General features: G+C 39.9%; 1 protein-coding gene and 1 long non-coding RNA gene across 3 annotated transcripts; one reads left to right on the plus strand and one right to left on the minus strand.

Annotated features, from left to right (window-relative positions):
- Positions 1-9925: 9925 nt before the first annotated feature.
- On the minus strand, positions 9926-17884 carry LOC118400396 (uncharacterized). The gene is made up of 2 exons (XR_004829006.2): positions 16962-17884; positions 9926-10609 (listed from the first exon to the last, which is right to left on the minus strand). It is a non-coding gene; the product is annotated as an uncharacterized LOC118400396 (long non-coding RNA).
- Positions 15414-19977, plus strand: LOC118400395 (ly6/PLAUR domain-containing protein 1-like). 2 transcript variants are annotated; one of them, XM_035797234.2, is made up of 3 exons: positions 15414-16197; positions 17902-18039; positions 18304-19977. In XM_035797234.2, the coding sequence occupies exons 1-3, from the start codon at positions 16146-16148 to the stop codon at positions 18531-18533; spliced, it is 420 nt and encodes a 139-aa protein (XP_035653127.1). In that variant the 5' UTR covers positions 15414-16145; the 3' UTR covers positions 18534-19977. The 2 variants fall into 2 exon arrangements, with proteins under 2 accessions (XP_035653127.1, XP_035653126.1); XM_035797233.2 differs by having other exon boundaries at positions 15414-16029.
- Positions 19978-20393: the final 416 nt, after the last annotated feature.

Consider the following 20393-nt stretch of genomic DNA (forward strand, 5'->3'; position numbering starts at 1 on the left):
TGGAGTTAACATAATAACTACTGTGTTATACCATGGAAATGGAGATCTGACTGTTACTGTATATACCCTTCTCTGTGAGAACAGATAGATTTGAGTTGAAGAGGTTGTCTTCCAGAATATCTGCTACCGTTCCAGCCTTTCAACCCCATCTGAATCATAGCTAAATGAAAACAAGTCTGTGACATGAAGCCCATTCTCTTTTACAATCATCTCATAATAAAAAATGTTTCCATGGGACATATTTAACACAATCTTTTTGTCTTGGATTACTGTGTTCTACGTTGCGACCAAACCATATACAACTAAATAATAACTAACCAACTACAGTACTTCAGATGGTAGCATTTTTCATTCCACCAGATTCCATTGGAAGTAACTGGGAGATCCATAGGTAGCTACATGTTAACACCATGGTAACACACGTAATCTATCTGCAGGGAAGCCTTTATGGACTCCCTCTCTGTCAGTCAAACATGTCTTAGCAACACCATACACCTTAACTATGGCAATGCTGACCAGGATGGAGTGGCATAGAGGTGAAATCTTTACTTAATATGTTTGCTTTATGGACTCAATTTATCTCACTTCATTCAAAGAGGTTGTTGCAGCTCTATCTATTTGTTGTATTTATTTATTTATGTTTGAGGGCAAATCATAATCAATGAACTTTTTGTTATTGTTGATGTTGTTGACATTGTTGTTATAGACGTTTTTATTCTGATACCGATTTATTTTTGTACTATACTCCTATTTAATTAAAGTTATTTTTTTTCCATGAGAGGTCTGTGTTTGGTGTTCTGTTTCCTGGGGTAATCTCATGTTATTACTCTGATTTGGTAAATAGTATTTCAAGTGATGTATATACCATTTCCACTTAAATAAAGCTTCATAAAGCTTAAACTTCATCTATTTTACGGTTTATGGCTTTATTTATCAAGATTGTAAAAACAAAATTATGCTGATTGTTAATTTATGGCTCTAAACAAATGCAAGAACCCAACAAATAAAAATCTGAGCTCGCTTGCCATTCTTAATTTATTCATTCAAGGCTCTTGATTGAACACCTCTTTCTAAAAGCTCGCAATATCCATGAAACATCAGAGCATGCTATGATTTTGAAACAAACAAGACTCTCTTGCTGTTTCAGTACTCTGCAAATGCAATACTCTGGATTAGAGTTAGGGTTATGCCAAATTAGGGTTGAGGCAAGAGTTTGGGTTAAACCAGGTTGTGGACATGAAGCTAGGGTTGTGTTAAGGCTAGGGTCTGTTGAACCGAGTGTAGACATGAAGCTAGGGTTGTGTTAAGGCTAGGGTTTGTGTTGAACCGAGTGTAGACATGAAGCTAGGGTTGTGTTAAGGCTAGGGTTTGTGTTGAACCGGGTGTAGACATGAAGCTAGGGTTGTGTTAAGGCTAGGGTTTGTTGAACCGGGTGTAGACATGAAGCTAGGGTTGTGTTAAGGCTAGGGTTTGTGTTGAACCGGGTGTAGACATGAAGCTAGGGTTGTGTTAAGGCTCGGGTTTGTGTTGAACCGGGTGTAGACATGAAGCTAGGGTTGTGTTAAGGCTAGGGTTTGTGTTGGACCGGGTGTAGACATGAAGCTAGGGTTGTGTTAAGGCTAGGGTTTGTGTTGAACCGGGTGTAGACATGAAGCTAGGGTTGTGTTAAGGCTAGGGTTTGTGTTGAACCGGGTGTAGACAGGGTTGTGAAGCTCGGGTTTGTGTTGGGTTAGACATGAAGCTAGGGTTGTGTTAAGGCTAGGGTTTGTGTTGACCGGGTGTAGACATGAAGCTAGGGTTGGGTTAAGGCTAGGGTTTGTTGAACTGAGTGTAGACATGAAGCTAGGGTTGTGTTAAGGCTAGGGTTTGTGTTGAACCGGGTGTAGACATGAAAGCTAGGGTTGTGTTAAGGCTAGGGTTTGTGTTGGACCGGGTGTAGACATGAAGCTAGGGTTGTGTTAAGGCTAGGGTTTGTGTTGAACCGGGTACAGACATGAAGCTAGGGTTGGGTTAAGGCTAGGGTTTGTTGAACTGAGTGTAGACATGAAGCTAGGTTTGTGTTAAGGCTAGGGTTTGTGTTGAACCGGGTGTAGAAATGAAGCTAGGGTTTCTTTCAGAGGGAGGGTATATTACTGGAAATTTTACCAGTAAACTACCATCATTTGTATTTTTACTTTTTATTGCATTTTATCAGATGACATCTAGTGGTATTTTTGGGTACCTCGGATGATCACATGTGTCTGTGTGGCCTTATCCCATGTAAAATATATAAAATAATCAAATAAGATGATTTTACATTATCCTAATTACAAACCATCAACTTGGTGAATACCAGTGGTGTTTTAATGAGTTTCAGAATGAAATGTCCTTGATATACTTTTTACACAGTTATTTATTAGGACAGTCAATATCTTTATAAATGTTTTAGCTCCAAACTAGTGTCCATTGTAAAAAATAAAATAAAGTCAATCGTTGGAATAGTTGCAGAGTTAATAGAAAAGAATGCCATTGTTGATTAGATGCTTTTTTTCATTAATTAAGCTATTTTCTCTTGAACCATATGATCTATCCACCAGACACTCATGGACACATAAATTATTCAAGTATAAATTACCTAAATTACAAGTAATTAGTAATACAAAAAAAAAAATGTTGTTACCAAATTTACAGAATATTTGATACATTTGGTCAATTTACTGGTAGCTTTGCAACCCAATTTAGGTGTACACTGGGATGTGGACATGAAGCTAAGGGAGTGAACGTTATTTATAATAAGGGTTACATGGACAAAATCAGACCTCTCTGAAATTAAAATGGATGACCCTCCCTTCAACATAATATATTTGACCCAGCGCTGTAGGAGCTGTATCTACTACACTTTGTTTCGGGACAAACTGGATCACACAGAGTTCCAATGCGGTAATTGTTCGCTTGCCGAGGATTAAAGGCTTGTGGTGGCTTCCTTGATCGCGCAGGTTGCCAGCCTCCATAGACAGTGGAAGCCAAAGACAGCGGCCTCCCGCAAAGCAGTCTACACTCCCAACGAGAGGCCCGGATCGGATACAAACGCCCTGGAGCCTGATCTTCCTGCACCTTTGTCGCTGCTTGTACATGTGTCTGTGGCCGCTGTGCCTACTCATACTCTTTCCCCTATGATTTTGAAGTCTACGTCCTGCTCTGGATTGAGCGGGGATTCTCCATCTGTCGGAGACCTGCACCATCCTGTGAAGAGTGGGAGTGGGTGGATTTCCTCGTCCTTCTCGCCTGCCGTGATTTTGGGCAGCTCCATGGTAAGAAATGTGACTGTTCCTGGTACAAAAACAATGTCCTATCCCGGAGCTGGAGTAAATTACATTACTATGCAGCTCCCGAATGTACTGCGCCAGGACATGGACATTGATTCTATCGTAGTCTATGTGAGTTTTAATGACATTATGAAGGGCAGCTTTGAACAGTTGAAACTGGATTTTAAAGAGCTGATTGACTCTCTGCTAGACACTAATAAAAGTCATATCTGGCCCTCTACCCTCTCTGAATCATGGCATTGAACGCTTTAGCAGGATTCTTTCTCTTCACAACTGGCTACATGATTATTGCAGCTCAATGAGTAACTTTTGTTGACAATTTCTATACCTTTTGAAAACAAAACACGTTTTATAAGGAAGATGGGATCCACCCAAATCACTTCGGTTCCGGGGCCCTTTCACAGCATTAAGGCTGTGTTGAGACAATGACTTATCAATGACCCCAGCTCAATTAATCCCTACCATTGTGTCGCTGAGTCATCATAATGCTTTAGCAAATGTACATTATACCAGGCGCATTGGTAGACACAATGTAAGTAACCTAATTTATGTCCCTCTAACTGCCCTTAATGCCTCTGCTGATCCAACAGCTATTGTATGCAACAATCATGTGCCTATGAACCAGATTTATGCTGTTAGCACTGAGGCGGTGTGCCCTAGTAGGAAGTCAACTGCACTGTGGGAAGCTGCTATAGACCACCAAGTGCTAACAGTCAGTAACTTGATAATGTGTGAAATGCTTGATAATGTATGTGATATCAACAGAGGTATGTTTTCTGGGTGATTTAAATAATGATTGGCTTTCATCAAGCTGCCCACTCAAGAAAAAGCTTCAAACTGTAACCTGGTTCAGGTTATCAGTCAACCTACCAGGGTAGTTAAACAGCACAGGAGTGAAATATTCAACATGTATTGATAATACCTTTACTAATGCTACAGAAATGTGCTTGAAAGCAGTATCCAGATCCATCGGATGTAGCGATCACAATATAGTAGCTATATCTAGAAAAAACAAGTTCCAAAAGCTGGGCCTAATATAGTCTATAAGAGGTCATACACATCCAAGTATATTCAATTTTGAATTCCATAAAGTGAGTGTGAGGTGAAAAAAGTATTATTGTCTATCAACAATGACAAGCCACCGGGGTCTGACAACTTGGATGGAAAATGACTGAGGATCATAGCAGACGATAATTCCACGTCTTCAATTGAAGCCTACTGGAAAGTATGTGCCCTCAGGCCTGGAGGGAAGCAAAAGTCATTCCACTACCTAAGAATAGTAAAGCCCCTTTAACTGGCTCAAATAACCAACCAATCAGCCTGAAACCAACCCTTAGTAAAGTTTTGGAAAAAATTGTGTTTCACCAGATAAAATGCTATTTTACAGTAAACAAGTTGAGAACAGTTTTTCAGCACGCTTATAGGGAAATACAATCAACAAGCACAGCACTTATACAAATAACTGATGATTAGCTGAGAGAAATTGATGATAAAAAGATTTTGACATTATCGATCATAGTCTGCTGCTGGAAAAACGAACAGTACCAGTCAAAAGTTTGGACACACCTACTCATTCAAGGGTTTTTTTAAACTATTTTCTACATTGTAGAATTATAGTGAAGACAAAAACTATTACATAACACATATGGATCATGTAATAACCAAAAAAAGTGTTTAACAAATTTATTTAGAATTCAAGGCACACTTAATCAGCATGGCTACCACAGCATTCTGCAGCGATACGCCATCCCATCTGTTTTGCGCTTAGTGGGACTATCGTTTGTTTTTCAACAGGACAATGACCCAAAACACACCTACAGGCTGTGTGAGGGCTATTTGACCAAGAAGGAGTGATGGAGTTCTGCATCAGATAACCTGGCCTCCACAATCACTTGACCTCAACCCAATTGAGATGGTTTGAAATGAGTTGGACCGGAGAGTGAAGGAAAAGCAGCCTATAAGTGCTCAGCATATGTGGGAACTCCTTCAAGACTGTTGGAAAAGTATTCCAGGTGAAACTGGTTAAGAGAATACCAAGAGTGTGCAAAGCTGTCAGCAAGGCAAAGGGTGGCTACTTTGAAGAATCTCAAATATAAAATATTTTGATTTGTTTAAAACTTTTTTGGTTACTACATGATTCCATATGTGTTATTTCATAGTTTTGATGTCTTCACTATTATTCTACAATGTAGAAAATAATAAAAAATAAAGAAAAACCCTGGAATGAGTAGGTGTGTCCAAACTTTTGACTGGTACTGTATGTGTTATGACTGTACACCCCCTGCTATATTGTGGATAAAGAGTTACCTGTCTAACAGAACACAGAGGGTGTTCTTTAATGGAAGCCTCTCCAACATAATCCAGATAGAATCAGGAATTCCCCAGGGCAACTGTCTAGGCCTCTTAATTTTCTAAATTTGTACTAACGACATGCCACGACATGCTTTGAGTAAAGCCAGTGTGTCTATGTATGCGGATGACTCAGCACTATACACATCAGTGACTGAAATGACTGCAACACTTAACAAAGAGCTGCAGTTAGTTTCAGAATGGGTGGCTAAGAGTAAGTTTCCTAAATATTTCAAAAACTAAAAGCATTGTATTTGGGACAAATCATTCCCTAAACCTCAACTAAATCCTGTAATAAATCATGGAAATTGAGCAAATTGAGGTGACTAAACTGCTTGGAATAACCCTGGATTGTAAACTGTCATGGTCAAAACATAAGATGGGGAGAAGTTTGTCCATAATAAAGTGCTGCTCTACCTTCTTAACAGCACTATCAAGGCAGGTCCTACAGGCTCTAGTTTTGTCACACCTGGACTACTGTTCAGTCATGTGGTCAGGTGCCTCAAAGAGGGACTAAGGAAAATTGCCATTGGCTCAGAACAGGGCAGGGCGGAGAGCAAACATTAATAATGTAAATATCTCCTGGCTCAAAGTGGAGGAGAGTTTGACTTCATCTCTACTTGTATTTGTGAGAGGCACATGTTGAAAGCACCAAGCTGTCTGTTTAAATTACTAGCACACAGCTCAGACACCCATGCATACCGGCAGCGTAGCCTAGTGGTTAGAGTGTTGGACTAGTAACCGGAAGGTTGCGAGTTCAAACCCCCGAGCTGACAAGGAACAGTTAACCCACTGTTCCCAGGCCATCATTGAAAATAAGAATATGTTCTTAACTGACTTGCCTGGTTAAATAAAGGTAAAATTTTAAAAATTAAATTAAATACCCCACAAGACATGCCACCAGAGGTCTCTTCACAGTCCCCAAGTCCAGAACAGACTATTACATTTACATTTAAGTAATTTAGCAGACGCTCTTATCCAGAGCGACAGTACTACATAGACCCTTGACTACATGGAACTCTATTCCACATCAGGTAACTGATGCAAGCAGTAGAATCAGATTTAAAAAACAGATACAAATACACTTTATGGAACTGTGAAGCAACACAAACATAGGCACAGACACATGCATACACACACATGATAACATACGCACTATAAACACACTGCCTTGACAGCAGCTAATGGGGATCCATAATAAATACAAATACAAATTGCCACCTTAGGCCTAGACAGCACAGCCATTGGTTAGGCAGCACAATAAAACATGTTTTTTTTATCAGCAAGAGCAGAGCAGGGCTAAGGGTTGGAAAATCCATTGCAGTGTGTAATGCAGCCTAGTTGTATTTATACCATCTCAGCAGCTGTTAGAAATATAACTTTGCTCTGTGCTTCTCCGAGCATGCTCTTTGTAGCCTATAGCCTATAGGCTATGGCTCATTTGATTGAGACCACACTAAGTAGCCTATAGGCACACTGGATACTGCACACCTAGCGGAGAATCAGAGATGAGGGACATCAATTTATAGCCTAATAAGCCGTGCTTGACTTGGGCAGGAACTCTCACCGGAGCGGAGTACCGGCACCTCAAATATTCTACTGCTTGAGCTCCTGTTCCTCTTATAGAATATTAACTCAAAGGTTTTGTGGAGCTGCTGCACCTAAATATAAACAGTACCAGCACCCAAATTGAGTATCGGTACCTATTTCAGTTCAAGTCAAGCACTGCTAATAAGCAACTCATTCTAAAACACTAAGAAATATTGATAAACTGGAAAAACCGCAGAACGTTGCCTGTAGTTATGGCATTGAAGGAGTACTGTTACAAGAGCATGAATGGAAAATGCTGCCTGTAGCCGTCTGCTCACGTACCCTCTCTTCTGCTGAGAGAAGACATGTCCAGATATAGAGGTAGTGCTTGGCATCAGTTTGGGCTTGTGAGATGTTCTCACGATACCTGTGCGGCCTGGAATCATTCAAACTGCTAATAGACCACAACCGTTGGTGGCGTTGTTTAACTACAAAAACCTGGATGAGGTCCCTCTGCGCTGCCAGCGGTTGCTTATCAGAATGATGAGGTTCAGCCCCAAAGCTAAATATACCCCAGGCAAAACGCTGCTCATTGCCGACACAATCTCAAGAAACCCGTCGGTCCGCCTAGAGAGCTCAGACCTGGAAGAAGAGGTCGCAGCCTTTGAAGCTTCATCAGATTGCGCAAGCAAACAGTGAAGATGAGGAAATACAGGCAGCACTGAAGTACACAAGGCACGGAGGGCCGAAGCACATCAAAACAGTTCCTGAGACAATCAATACCTACTTTAGCGATCAAGGGTTCCCAAGTGAATCAGATGGGCTACTGCTGCATGGAGATAGAATCGTGATTCCAAAGGTCCTGAGAAGCGAGATTCTCAGCAAGATCCACAAGGGTCACCAGGGCTTCACAAAGTACAGAGAACATGCTCGACTTTGTGTGGTGGCCAGGAATCAGCATGGACATAAAGGACAAAGTGAGGCAGTGCAAGCAGTGTCAGGCTACCAAGCCAACGCAAAGAACCGTTGATGACGACCGAGTTGCCAGACAGACCTTGGAAACGCATTGCAGCCAGCCTATGTGAGGTTGACAGACAGCAGTACCTGGTTGTTGTCGATTACTTCTCAAGATTCATAGAAGTGGGACACATGCCAGATACATCAAGCAAAAGAGTGATCAGGAAGCTGAAGAGCATGTTCCTGCATTTAGGAATAGCTGAGGTCTTGGTGTCCGATAACACAAGGCAGTTCACATCTTCCGAATTCCAGTTCTTCAAGGAAGAGTATGACTTCGACCACGTGACCTCCAGCCCTCACTTCCCACAAGCTAATGGAGAAGCTGAGAGAGCTGTCCAGACTGCTAAGAAAATCTTAAAGCGAGAAGATCCCTTTCTCGCTCTTCTTACCTACATAGCGACACCGATTGCGGCTACAGGCTGTAGCCCAGCACAGCTACTCATGGGTTGTCAGTTACGGACAACACGTCCAAACCTAGCGAAGAACCTATAACCTAGGTGGCCACACTTGAAGACGGTTGCCAAGCAAGACACTGAGGCAAAAGCATCCTACAGGACCTACTAAAACAGGCGTCACGGAGCCAGACCCCTGCCACTGTTACAGCTGGGTGACTCCGTGCTTGTGAAGCTCGACCAAGACAAAGGCTGGATGACCACAGCAACAGTGAAAGGTCAAGCTGAACAGGCCAGATCATACATTGTGGATACTGAGCGTGGCGAGTTCAGAAGAAACCGGAGACACCTCCAAGCTGCTCCTGAGGACAGACACCACACAATGGAAACCCCAAAAGGTGAGTCTGGTGTTATAGTGGAATGTCTGCCATCTGCTACCCCAGAGCCAGAGTTGGAAGCAAACCACACTGGTGATCCTCCAACCACACCAAAAACCCTAGGTCTACAGAGTCACCAAAAGTTACCGGGACGACCTGTGAAAAGACCCGTCAGATACCAGTCAAAAAGAAAACCAACAAGGAAAGAAAAGGAACACTGACAGTTAAATGGACAATTGAAGGTTGAATGTTGGGACTTTTAATTAGGGTTAAGTTTAGGAGTTAGGTTAAGGTTAGGGGAAGTGTTAGCTAAAAGGGTTAAGGTTAGGGGAAGGGTTAGCTAACATGCTAAGTAGTTGCAGTGTAAATAAAACGTAGTACATAGTTGAAAAGTTGCTAATTCGTTCAATGTTAAAGTTGTCAGTGATGACATTCGAACTCGCAACCTTTGACTTTGCATTTTTTGTTATGCTTGAGCTGAAAAAGTGGTCTGGGGCTTCTTATGGAGGAGGGTGCAATGCGAAGTCGGTGGAGGCATGCAGAGGCCAAATCAAGCTCCTTATTGCATCACCGTGCGCCTCTCAAATTTTGTAACAATGCGGAGGGCTCAGTATAGCTCCGCATTGACATGATTGGTTGACGGTAGTTGGGGGTGGGAGGTCCAATATAAGAGACAATTTATGTTTGATCCGAAAATGTGGTCGGCGATGCTGTATGGATGGTGTGATGCGTTCGTGGGGCCTACGGAGGCACGCAGAGGCCAAACAGTATCCCAGTGCTCCTCTCAAATGTTGTGACAATGTGGAGGGCAATTGGTGGTGCCAAAATGGCGGCTTGAACAGACGCTTTTTTACCGAGCTCCGTACCGAACTTCAGAAAGATTGTGAAAAAAACAAAACAAGTTTACAATCATTATTATTTTTATTTGTTCAAGATATAAGACCTTTCCTGTGACTGGAATAATAATTGGATCATTTATTTCGGCATGTCCATGCAAAGTCGTGACAAAAAAAGAAAGAAAGAAGTTAGCCGTTCTATTGCTAATCAACAAGAGAGAAACGTACTTACAGACAACTGCCATAACTACGCTTGGCCTATGGATAATATCATGCTTTCGAATGCTGTTGAATATGACGAATTCCCCTCTTTACCGATTACTCCGTGCAAACCTCCATCCTCCAAAAAACCCAACATGAACTCTGACATCGTGGCTACCCTCTCCTTACTCATCAACTCCAGGTGTGACGCCATTGAGAAAATGGTTGGCGCGAACACCATGGTTATCGAAGGCTTGAAAAAGACTGTGGAGTTTGCATGTGGTGAAATCAAGGATGTGAAAACGAGAGTGGCAAGTTGAAAAAAAACTTTGGCAAGTTGAAAAAAAAAAAGTTGAAAAAAGGATGGAAAGGGTGGAAAATAATAACAATGAATAACAATGTCTCACTGATCTGGAACAATACACAAGAAGATGGAACCTGAGACTCTCGCCTCAGCAAGAAGCAACAGCAAAACGATTCAAGACCAAGGGGTATCATCATCCTATTCACTGCCAGATTCTACAGGGATGCTGTCTGGAAAGCTGCTAGGAAGAACGCCTTCCTTCAGAACCATGGTATGCGTTTCGCCGAGCATCTCAGCCCTGAGGACATAGAAAGAAGGAACAAGTTGTGGCCAACGATCAAGAAAGCACGAAATGAGGGTACGGCTGCTTATTTCGTCAGAGGACGAGGCTTCATCAACGGTTCAGAAATCCATATTCCTCCCTAAAATCTCACTAGAAGGAACAGGTTGATGGTTTCAGCCATGGTATTCTCATTTTCCTTATGTGGTTTACCTAACAAGCATCAGGTGACTATTTTTCAGGAATACTCAGGTATTTCAATTTATTAGTTTGTTCTTGTATGACCAGAAGACCTATTTTGTTTACAAACTTACGAAGAAGATTGAAAGTTGTATTTATTTTTTATGTATACAGTAACTAAGATAGTGTTTTAAATGGCATACAGGTCTGCTCTGACTTTACACGGTTATTGTTCTATTTAGTTATTAATACTTATTTCCAAAAAAGGTCTTAGGAACGTTTATATGTAAAACATTCTTTATTCAATTATTTTATGATCAGTTTTCATATGCACTTAAAATAGTAGGTACCCTTTTATTTAAATTATTATTTGTTATTTTATTTCTCAGAATAGTTCCTAATTACACTAAAGAGGGTTTTTAGTCTCTCTTTCTACAAGAACCCTTGGTTTGGTCTTGAACATAATTTTCAGTTGAGTTGAATTTCAAAGCCGGATAATGTCTAGCTCAAAGGTTATGGAATAAGCTATTTTCACTTTAAATTGACTTAAATGGTGCAGATCTCGGTTCCTTATCGTTTACGTTCACTGCTCCTACGTCTTTGACTCATCCTACTACAGTTTATACTTTGATATAATCTTTGTTGTTTCGTCTATGTCTATAGTTTCTCTTAATGCTAGGGGGTTACGAAACAATGTGAAGCGCAAGGCCTTATTTTTATTTGCTAAACAATTTTGAACAGATTTTTGCTTTTTTCAAGAGTCTCACTCAATTTCGGCTGATGCCAACTTCTGGAGTTCACAGTGGGGCAACGATATTTGGCTTTCCCATGGATCTGAACGCTCCGCTGGTGTCACTACAATGAAAAATACCTTTGGTGGTAATATTCTACATACATACATATTGGTCACTTTATTTGTCTTGTGATCAGTTACAATGACATTACGCTCATTACTGTAAACTACTACGGGTACAACGCCAAACATAAGAATGAGCAGTTACAATGACATTACGGTCATTACTGTCAAATTCTACGGGTACAACACCAAACATGAGAATGATGAGTTGCTTCAATGTATAGAGAAACATATACTTAATTGGTTATATAAATTTCCCAAATTGTTATTATTGATAGGAGGGGACTTTAACATTACTATAGATAATTCAACTGATAGATGGCCCCCTAGGTAGGCCAACCAATCAGAATTTGGGTTTAATACTTTTTATGGAAAAGTTTGATCTTACTGATATATGGAGAGAGAGAGAGGTTTCCGGCCGACAGATAATTCACTTGGAGTAACAAAACAGGTTCCAGACAATCCAGAATAGATTTTTGGCTTTATATCCAAATGTATTGATAGTGAGTGTGTTACTACAAATATTTGTACTACTCCCCTCAGACTATAGGGCCATTTACATTGACATCAAAATATTTACCCCCTAATATTTACCTTGGTAGAGCATCATACTGGAAGCTAAAATAGCTCATTATTAAATAATGATATCGTTAAGTTTGAGGTTAGAAATCTGCTCTCACACTTTCGGGAAAGGGCTTGTGAAGAAAAATCTTATCGCAAGAACTAGGAGCTCTTTAAATTTGAGGTGTTCAAATACCTTAGGAAATATGGTAGTAATCTCGCTAAGACCAGAAGAGCGGAGGAGGAAAAGGTGATCAATTAAGATAACTTCCCTTTTTCAGAGGTGCCCAGCCAACCTCTCGGGGGATGAGAAGATGGAACTAATTGAATGACAAAATAAACTGGATAATATATATAAATTAAAAGCAGAAGGAGCCTTTATTAGATCTAGGAAAAATGGATTGAGAACAGAATTAATCCTATTTCTTTAAACTCGAGAAATTTCACTCTAAAAATAACACTATCCATAAGTTAAACATTGATGGTGTTATTACATATGACCAAAAATTAAATCGCTAAATACTGTAGCAATTTTTACAGAAAATTGTATAGCTCTCTACATACTGTCAGGAATCCACAAATATGTTTTTTTTTAACTCACTGAATAATGTTCACTCTATCAGTGATGTGGAATCTAAACTGTGTGATGAACCCATCAAAGTTGAAGAGATTATAGAGTCTATCAAACATCTAAAGAACAATAAATCACCAGGTGTTGATGGAATTACATCAGAATTGTACAAATTATTTTCTGAACAAGTAGCTCCCTTCCTATTGGAAGTCTTTTTAGAGAGTATTAAAAACAATGTTCTCCCTCCTACAATGAGTCAGAAGTGCTGCTCATCGATAACTGGCGTCCAATTTGTCTTCTTAATAATGACTATAAGATATGAGCCTTACTACTTGCAAAAATAATTTAAGAGGTCCTGGATGCAATCATTGATGAAACACAGTCTGGCTTCATGAGGAACAGACATATTTCTAACAATGTCAGGCTAGTATTAGACATACTTGACTACTCAGACCTAATAACTGAGGATAGCTTCATATTATTTTTAGATTTTTATAAAGCATTTGACACAGTAGAGCATCAGTTTCTCTTCCACTGCCTTGAGAGACTTGGCTTTGGGGATTTTTTCTGTAAGGCTATTAAGACTCTCTATGCAAATGGTAAAAGCTCTATCAAATTTAAATATGGCACCTCACCTAGATTTGAGTTAAAGAGAGGAATTAGGCAAGGTTGTCCTGTCTCTCCGTACCTGTTTTTATTAAATCACACAACTTCTTGCAAATTATTTAAATAATAGTCCTGTACAAGGTATTTCCATAGCTGGTAAAGAAATTATTATAAGCCAGCTGGCTGATGATACTACACTTTTTCCGAAAGACGCTAACCAAATTCCCATATCGATCAATGTGATACAATCCTTTTCCAAAGCGTCTGGTCTATATCATAACATTAATAAATGTGAACTCATAGCTGTCAAAGATTGTGTGACACCTTCATACTATGGTATTCCAGTAAAAGAAGAACTTACATATTTAGGCATAACCATTACAAAGGATCAGAAGTCTAGAGGCTTACTAAATTTTAACCCTCGTATTAAAAACCCCCAGAAAAAGCTAAATCAATGGCTACAGAGGGACTTATGTTTAAAAGGTAGAGTCCTAATAACCAAGGCTGAAGGTATCTCTGGACTAACATATGGCACTCTATCTTTATATCTTGACAGTAAAATAAGCAAGGAGATGGACCAGATGCTTTTCAACTTTCTGTGGAGAAACCGTACCCATTACATTAGGAAAACTGTTGTAATGAACACTTATGAGAATGGTGGACTGAATTGTCTGGACTTTACTACTTTAAAAAATACTTTTAAGATCAATTGGATAAAACAATTCCTAAGACCCACTTCTATCTGGAATTTTACTCCTCATCATGTCTTCTCTACTTTTGGTGGCCTTAACTTCATGTTGTTTTGCAATTATAATATTGACAAAGTTCCAGTGAAACGTTCTGCTTTTCATCGGCAGGTTTTCTTGTCATGATCCTTAATTTATAAACACAATTTTTATCCACACAGATATTATATATGGAATAATGGGGATATATTGTATAAAAATACGTCTTTGTTTTTGGAATATTGGTTCCGAAATAATATTGGCTTTGGGGATTTTACTCAGTTATAAGGAATTCTTATCACTTTACAAGGTCCCTGTAACACCTAAAGATTTTGCAGTTGTTTTAGATGCCATTCCCTCAGGTGTTGCTATGTTATTCAGGAACGTGTCAAGACCTAAACCTCAGAGCCTACCTTCTATTGACTCATCAGTAGGAAAGATTTGTTTCTCTTTTGGTCCATTCAACAACAGAGCGATACGAACCTTGTTTCAGCAGGATGTTGTATGCGAACCTTATGTCATGCCTTATTGGAATGGATTTATTGATATTATCTGTTGGAAAAAAGTGTGGATGTTGCCACACCTACCTACCTGTTAACAGAATTAAGAAAGTTCCCTTTAAAATTATTCATAAATATTATCCTGCCAACCACTATATGAAGAAGTTTAAGGAAAACATCAACTCAAATTGCTCCTTTTGTAATGACCACCCTGAAACAGTGTTGCATCTTTTTTGGCATTGTATGCATGTAAGAAAGCTGTGGCAAGACATCAGTAGGTTTATAATTGAACACATTTATGAAGATTTTACACTATTGTGGAGAGATGTACTGTTTGGATTATTTACATACAATAGAAATAAACTGAAACATTTTTATGTAATTAATTTCATTATTCTTTTGGCCAAATTTCATATACACAAATTTAAATTTACAAACAGAAAACCACATTTTCTTACCCTACAAAAATAAATTGAACTGTATTTTAAGACGGTTAAATTCTCTTCTAACAACAAAGCTGTAAGAATTGTAAGTATATGTATATCCCTTAAGGTCCTTGTGTAATTGTAATGTGATATTGTACCCCCTCGATCGATTGTCCATTGTTTGTCATCTATGTATGCTTGTGTTCCCTCATGTGCTTTATGTATTGATTTGTTGTTCAAAATAACAAATATTATTTTAAAAATATTATTTTTTAAATGTAGAGGGCAATAGCGCTGCATTGACATGATTGGTTGACAGTAGGTGAGGGCAGGACGTCCTGTATAAACATAAACTCACTTCCTTGACAACTTCATTCACAACAGCTCTGTGGTGCTCGGCGAAGTGTCACAAGTATGAATATGCCCTGACTTCTGCATAGGCAGTGTCACCCTAAATGCAGCAAACCCAATGCAGACGACAGATTGACCATGCAGCGCTTTTGAACACAAACTCACTTCCTTTGCAATAGCGCTGCTCCACTAAGCGCAAGAAGTATGAAAGCCCTGATGTCTTTGGTGGCTGTATCACGGTAAATTATGTACGGCCACTTCAGACGTCGGATTGATCATGCAGAGCCCTACAACATTTAGGAGCTGCACAGCGATGCAGTACAGAGCACAATTTGGCCTCTGCATGCCACTGGAAGCTTCGCAAATTGCGTCACACCCTCCAAATGGAGTCTCCGGACACATTTACAAATCAAGCATACATTTGCTCTTAATCCTCCTGTAGGGCCCATTGCGACCAGCACTAGCAGGTCAATGTACGACTAAAATGAACGAGTCACTCAGAAAAATGTATCATGACTCTCGAGGAACGAATCGTTTGGGAATTGTACATCACTACACACAGCACTCTGAGATTGATTGCCCACAAGAGCGCACTCACCGCATCCAAGTTAGGAAACGCAAGCCTACCCACTGGAACCAATTTCGGCTACTGGACGCTTACTGGTGATATTGCTGCTTCCACTATACTTTATCAGGCGTGAATTAAAGTCTAGCCTAACCTTACACCTGGGTAATATTTTTTGGGAGACACAGTAACCTTTTGATGGAGTTTATGGAAGATGCAATCGTTTGTTCTCCTTGCTTCTCTATGTGGATGCGTCCTCTGCTCAGGTACATATCTACTGTTTCTATTTTCTACAGTTCAGTGTAGGTTTATTTATATTATGTATAATATTTTCAATCCCCAGTATTGATTATTTTCTCAATTATTGCCTCGGTGCCCTAAAATCTTTCAAATTAAGAATATAGCCTTTAGGCGTGGGAAGGCTTCTCACAAATGTATTTTATTTTACTCTCTAAACTAAAATTTTGACTAAATATGTATGCTATCGTTTTAAATGTAAGGTAACCCTGCACACTTACGAACATTGACAGAAGTGAATTATTTATTTAACTTGTTTTACCTTTGAAGTCTGAGACAACCTGTCATAAACACAAAATCGTGAAACCAGTCTCTGTCATTTAGACAGACGCATGAATAATTTCTGCTCCAACAGCATTAGCCTATAGTTAGACCAGTTAATCTCTTTGTTTGAAATATGGATCATGCAATAATAATACTGTATGTGTGGCCACTTTGGGTTATTCTTTATGGTAGATGACCTTACAGACAGAGACAGACAGACAGATCAATGTTGAACCATGCATATAGGATGCAACCACACAGAAAAATAGTAATACGATTTCAAAATAGTGGAGCTGTATAGAGATATGTGTTTTACAACGTGCTGCTATAATGTTTTTCATGAGTTGCTAGCTATACCCATCAGATCATGCTGGCATAACAGATTGCATTAGCCTCTACTCTTAAACATTTGGATGCCGTCTACCATAGCGCCATTCGTTTGACCACTGGTGACAGTTTTAATACTCACCGCTGCATCCTGTATCAAAAGGTAGGCTAGTCCTCATTAAAGTCCCGTAGATCAACTCAATACTCTCTTTCTGTTTAAAAACCCCTACTAGACAAGCTTCCAATTGACTTAACTTCGTTGTTAAAGTTTTTTTTTAAACATGAGAAACCAAACCCGCTCCCAGGATTGGTTAACTCTTGATGTTCCTTGGTTTTCCACCGAAATACGTCATTTTTGTTTTGTTTTAATCCCCCTCATTGCTGGAACCAATTGCAAAATGCACTGCAATTGGATGCTCTGATAACACTTGGGCAATTTAAAATATTGATTGGGGAACTATTTGCCGAGGAATGTGGCTGTTTTTCTTGATTGTTTGTTGTACTGTATTTAGTTCGTTTTTATGTATGTGTAGCTCTCCGTTGCGAAAGAGACCCTGGTCTCATTGGTGACACCCTGTTTAAATAAATGTAAAATAAATAAACATCAATCCAGCCCAGATAGTCAGAGGATGAACAACAGATCAACTCCAAACATCTATGTTGATCAGAGCTGGGTGACTACTGATTGCCAAGGATTCGTAATACTAATGATTATCTGTATCGTGGCAGGGATTGGATAGCTTTCAAACTTGAAGGTGCATGTGATGATCGCTCCCTTTTTTGCTGAGACAGTGGTCATAATAATATGGTGTTAAACGAGAAACAGTGTAAAAACAATAGCTGTAGCATTTTTAGAGGGTTTAAACCCATGCTAATTGAAAAGGGTACTAGCAAATGGTCATGTCTTCGTATTGGCGAAGGAATAGAGGCATCAACAGAAGGAAATAGCTCCCTCTTGTGGATATTCTGCACTGGATTTATCTCCATGGACGTTGCTTGGAAACACGTGAATGCGCTTCCATATTGTATTGCACCATAACTAATGTTTCCTTCCATGTATTTTACGCGTGCGTGTGTGTCAGGCTGGCCTTTTCAGATGCAGTGTTACCACTGTGAAGAGACTCTGTTGGACAATGACTGTTCAGCTCCAAAGTTCATTGTCAACTGCACAGCAAACATCCAGAATGCCTGTCAGAAGGAGGTGATTGTGGGTGAAAATGGTGAGCCTGGTGGACTTTTTTTGCTGTCAAGTCTGAATACATCCATTCTTCTTGTTTTACAATAACAAACAAAATTGCACCCTTTGACTTGTGTAATGGTTCGCGCTTTCAGTTTCACGGTTATCACTGCATTGTCGGAACTAGAAGCACAAGCATTTCGCTACACTCGCATTAACATCTGCTAACCATGTGTATGTGACAAATAACATTTGATTTGATTTTGTTTGGCTAAGGTTTTGATGTTTCAGTGTTCTCTCTCTCCAGGTGTGTCCTACAGGAAGACCTGTGCCTCTTTCTCCACCTGTCTGATCGTATCAGCAGGGTATCAGTCCTTCTGCGTCCCGGGTCGGGTGGGCTCTGTCTGCATCAGCTGCTGTAACACCCCCCTCTGCAACGGACCCCGCCCCCCCAGGATTTCCCTGGCCCCCACCCATCCTCCCACTAGACCCACTACTCTCCTCATCATCACTGTTGCCATGGGAACACTTCCCTGATGTGGACACTAGTATTGGCTGGATTGGATAGAAGGTTCTCAGATGTGGAGATGCCTTGCGTTGGAGCCAACAGACACTGCCCTGAGAGATGACTGGAAAAACAAGGTCTACTGTGGACAGAGATTCTACAATCTACCAACAGGGCTGACTGACACATATGGCTCCATTGACCAAAAAGAGTGACAAACAGAAGTGAAATTGGTCTACAAAGATAACATATATAATTGTTTTAAGATGCTCAAACCATGGATCATTAAGCAATTTGATTTTGAATTTTAGAACCACTATGTATCAAAAAATATATTAAAAAAATAAAATAAATATTGAATTTGGCCTTTACTACTATAGCCCATAGAAACACATTGAATAACACATTCATACATGGCAAAAAAAGATAAATAAATCATAAGGAATATGGTTTAAGTGTCTGTCCTAATATCTAGGAGATAAGAAAGCTTAGGAAATTATTATTTTTTTTTTTACATATTTAACTGCTTTTTTGTTGCCACAAAACTACCTCCATTCATTTGTACGGGTTACCTTGAGACAAGTCCCATGACATTTGTATGGGTTACCTTGAGACAAGCCCCATGACATTTGTATGGGTTACCTTGAGACAAGCCCCATGACACTCGTGGGGGTTACCTTGAGACAAGCCCCATGACATTTGTATGGGTTACCTTGAGACAAGCCCCATGACATTTGTATGGGTTACCTTGAGACAAGCCCCATGACACTTGTGGGGGTTACCTTGAGACAAGCCCCATAACACTCGTGGGGGTTACCTTGAGACAAGCCCCATGACATTTGTATGGGTTACCTTGAGACAAGTCCCATGACACTTGTGGGGGTTACCTTGAGACAAGCCCCATGACACTTGTGGGGGATACCTTGAGACAAGTCCCATGACACTTGTGGGGGATACCTTGAGACAAGCCCCATGACATTTGTATGGGTTACCTTGAGACAAGTCCCATGACACTTGTGGGGGTTACCTTGAGACAAGCCCCATGACATTTGTATGGGTTACCTTGAGACAAGCCCCATGACACTTGTGGGGTTTACCTTGAGACAAGCCCCATGACATTTGTATGTCTTTTGACCACTCTTTCCATAGTGGTCAAAATAGTTAAAGGCCAAACTGTTAGGATGCTACAGAGGTTTTTGTGAGAATACCGACTTTTGGGATGTCTCCTGGTCTGACAGTCCTGTAGCCACTTTCCACCGCAGATTTGGAAGGCTGACAAAGGCTGATGTGTTGGATTGAGATGAAGCCCATGCAAAAAATAATCATCTTAAACTGACAGATTTTGTATGGGATGTTTTTATCATGTTAATTAGATTGATGCACAGGTGCGTCAATAGACTAAGGATTAAAAGACCCTTGGGATGTGTGTGATACTTTGCAACCCATAAAAAAAAATCATAATGAACATAAATTACAAGTCCTATTGATTTAAACCTTATTTTAACACGTTTTTATTCTTACATTAATTTAGGAGATTTACAACAGCAATTCCTGGAAAAGCAAAAGTTTTCACAGTATAAGAGAGCAGTTATTTAATTTTTGAAACCGTAAAATCCTCAGATGAGAAGTAATAGTTTGGTAAACCTGTATTGTTATTGGCACTTTAAGAAAATAAAGCCTAGCAGGGAGGATCTTTGACTGTTCAATTTCATTCAACCAATGTTGAAAACCTAAGGAATATGACACATATCAGAATGGAAACCGTTAATTTCCCTGCATCTTGATTCCCCTCAACATCTAGGAAAAAACATTCATAGCAGCTCATCCTTTAGCCAAGGACGCAGAATTAATGGGTAGAAGAGGACTAGTTCTGACTGGTAATTGGATGCTAT

This window comes from Oncorhynchus keta, chromosome 21 (assembly GCF_023373465.1).
Source record: "Oncorhynchus keta strain PuntledgeMale-10-30-2019 chromosome 21, Oket_V2, whole genome shotgun sequence".
Lineage (NCBI taxonomy): Eukaryota > Metazoa > Chordata > Actinopteri > Salmoniformes > Salmonidae > Oncorhynchus > Oncorhynchus keta.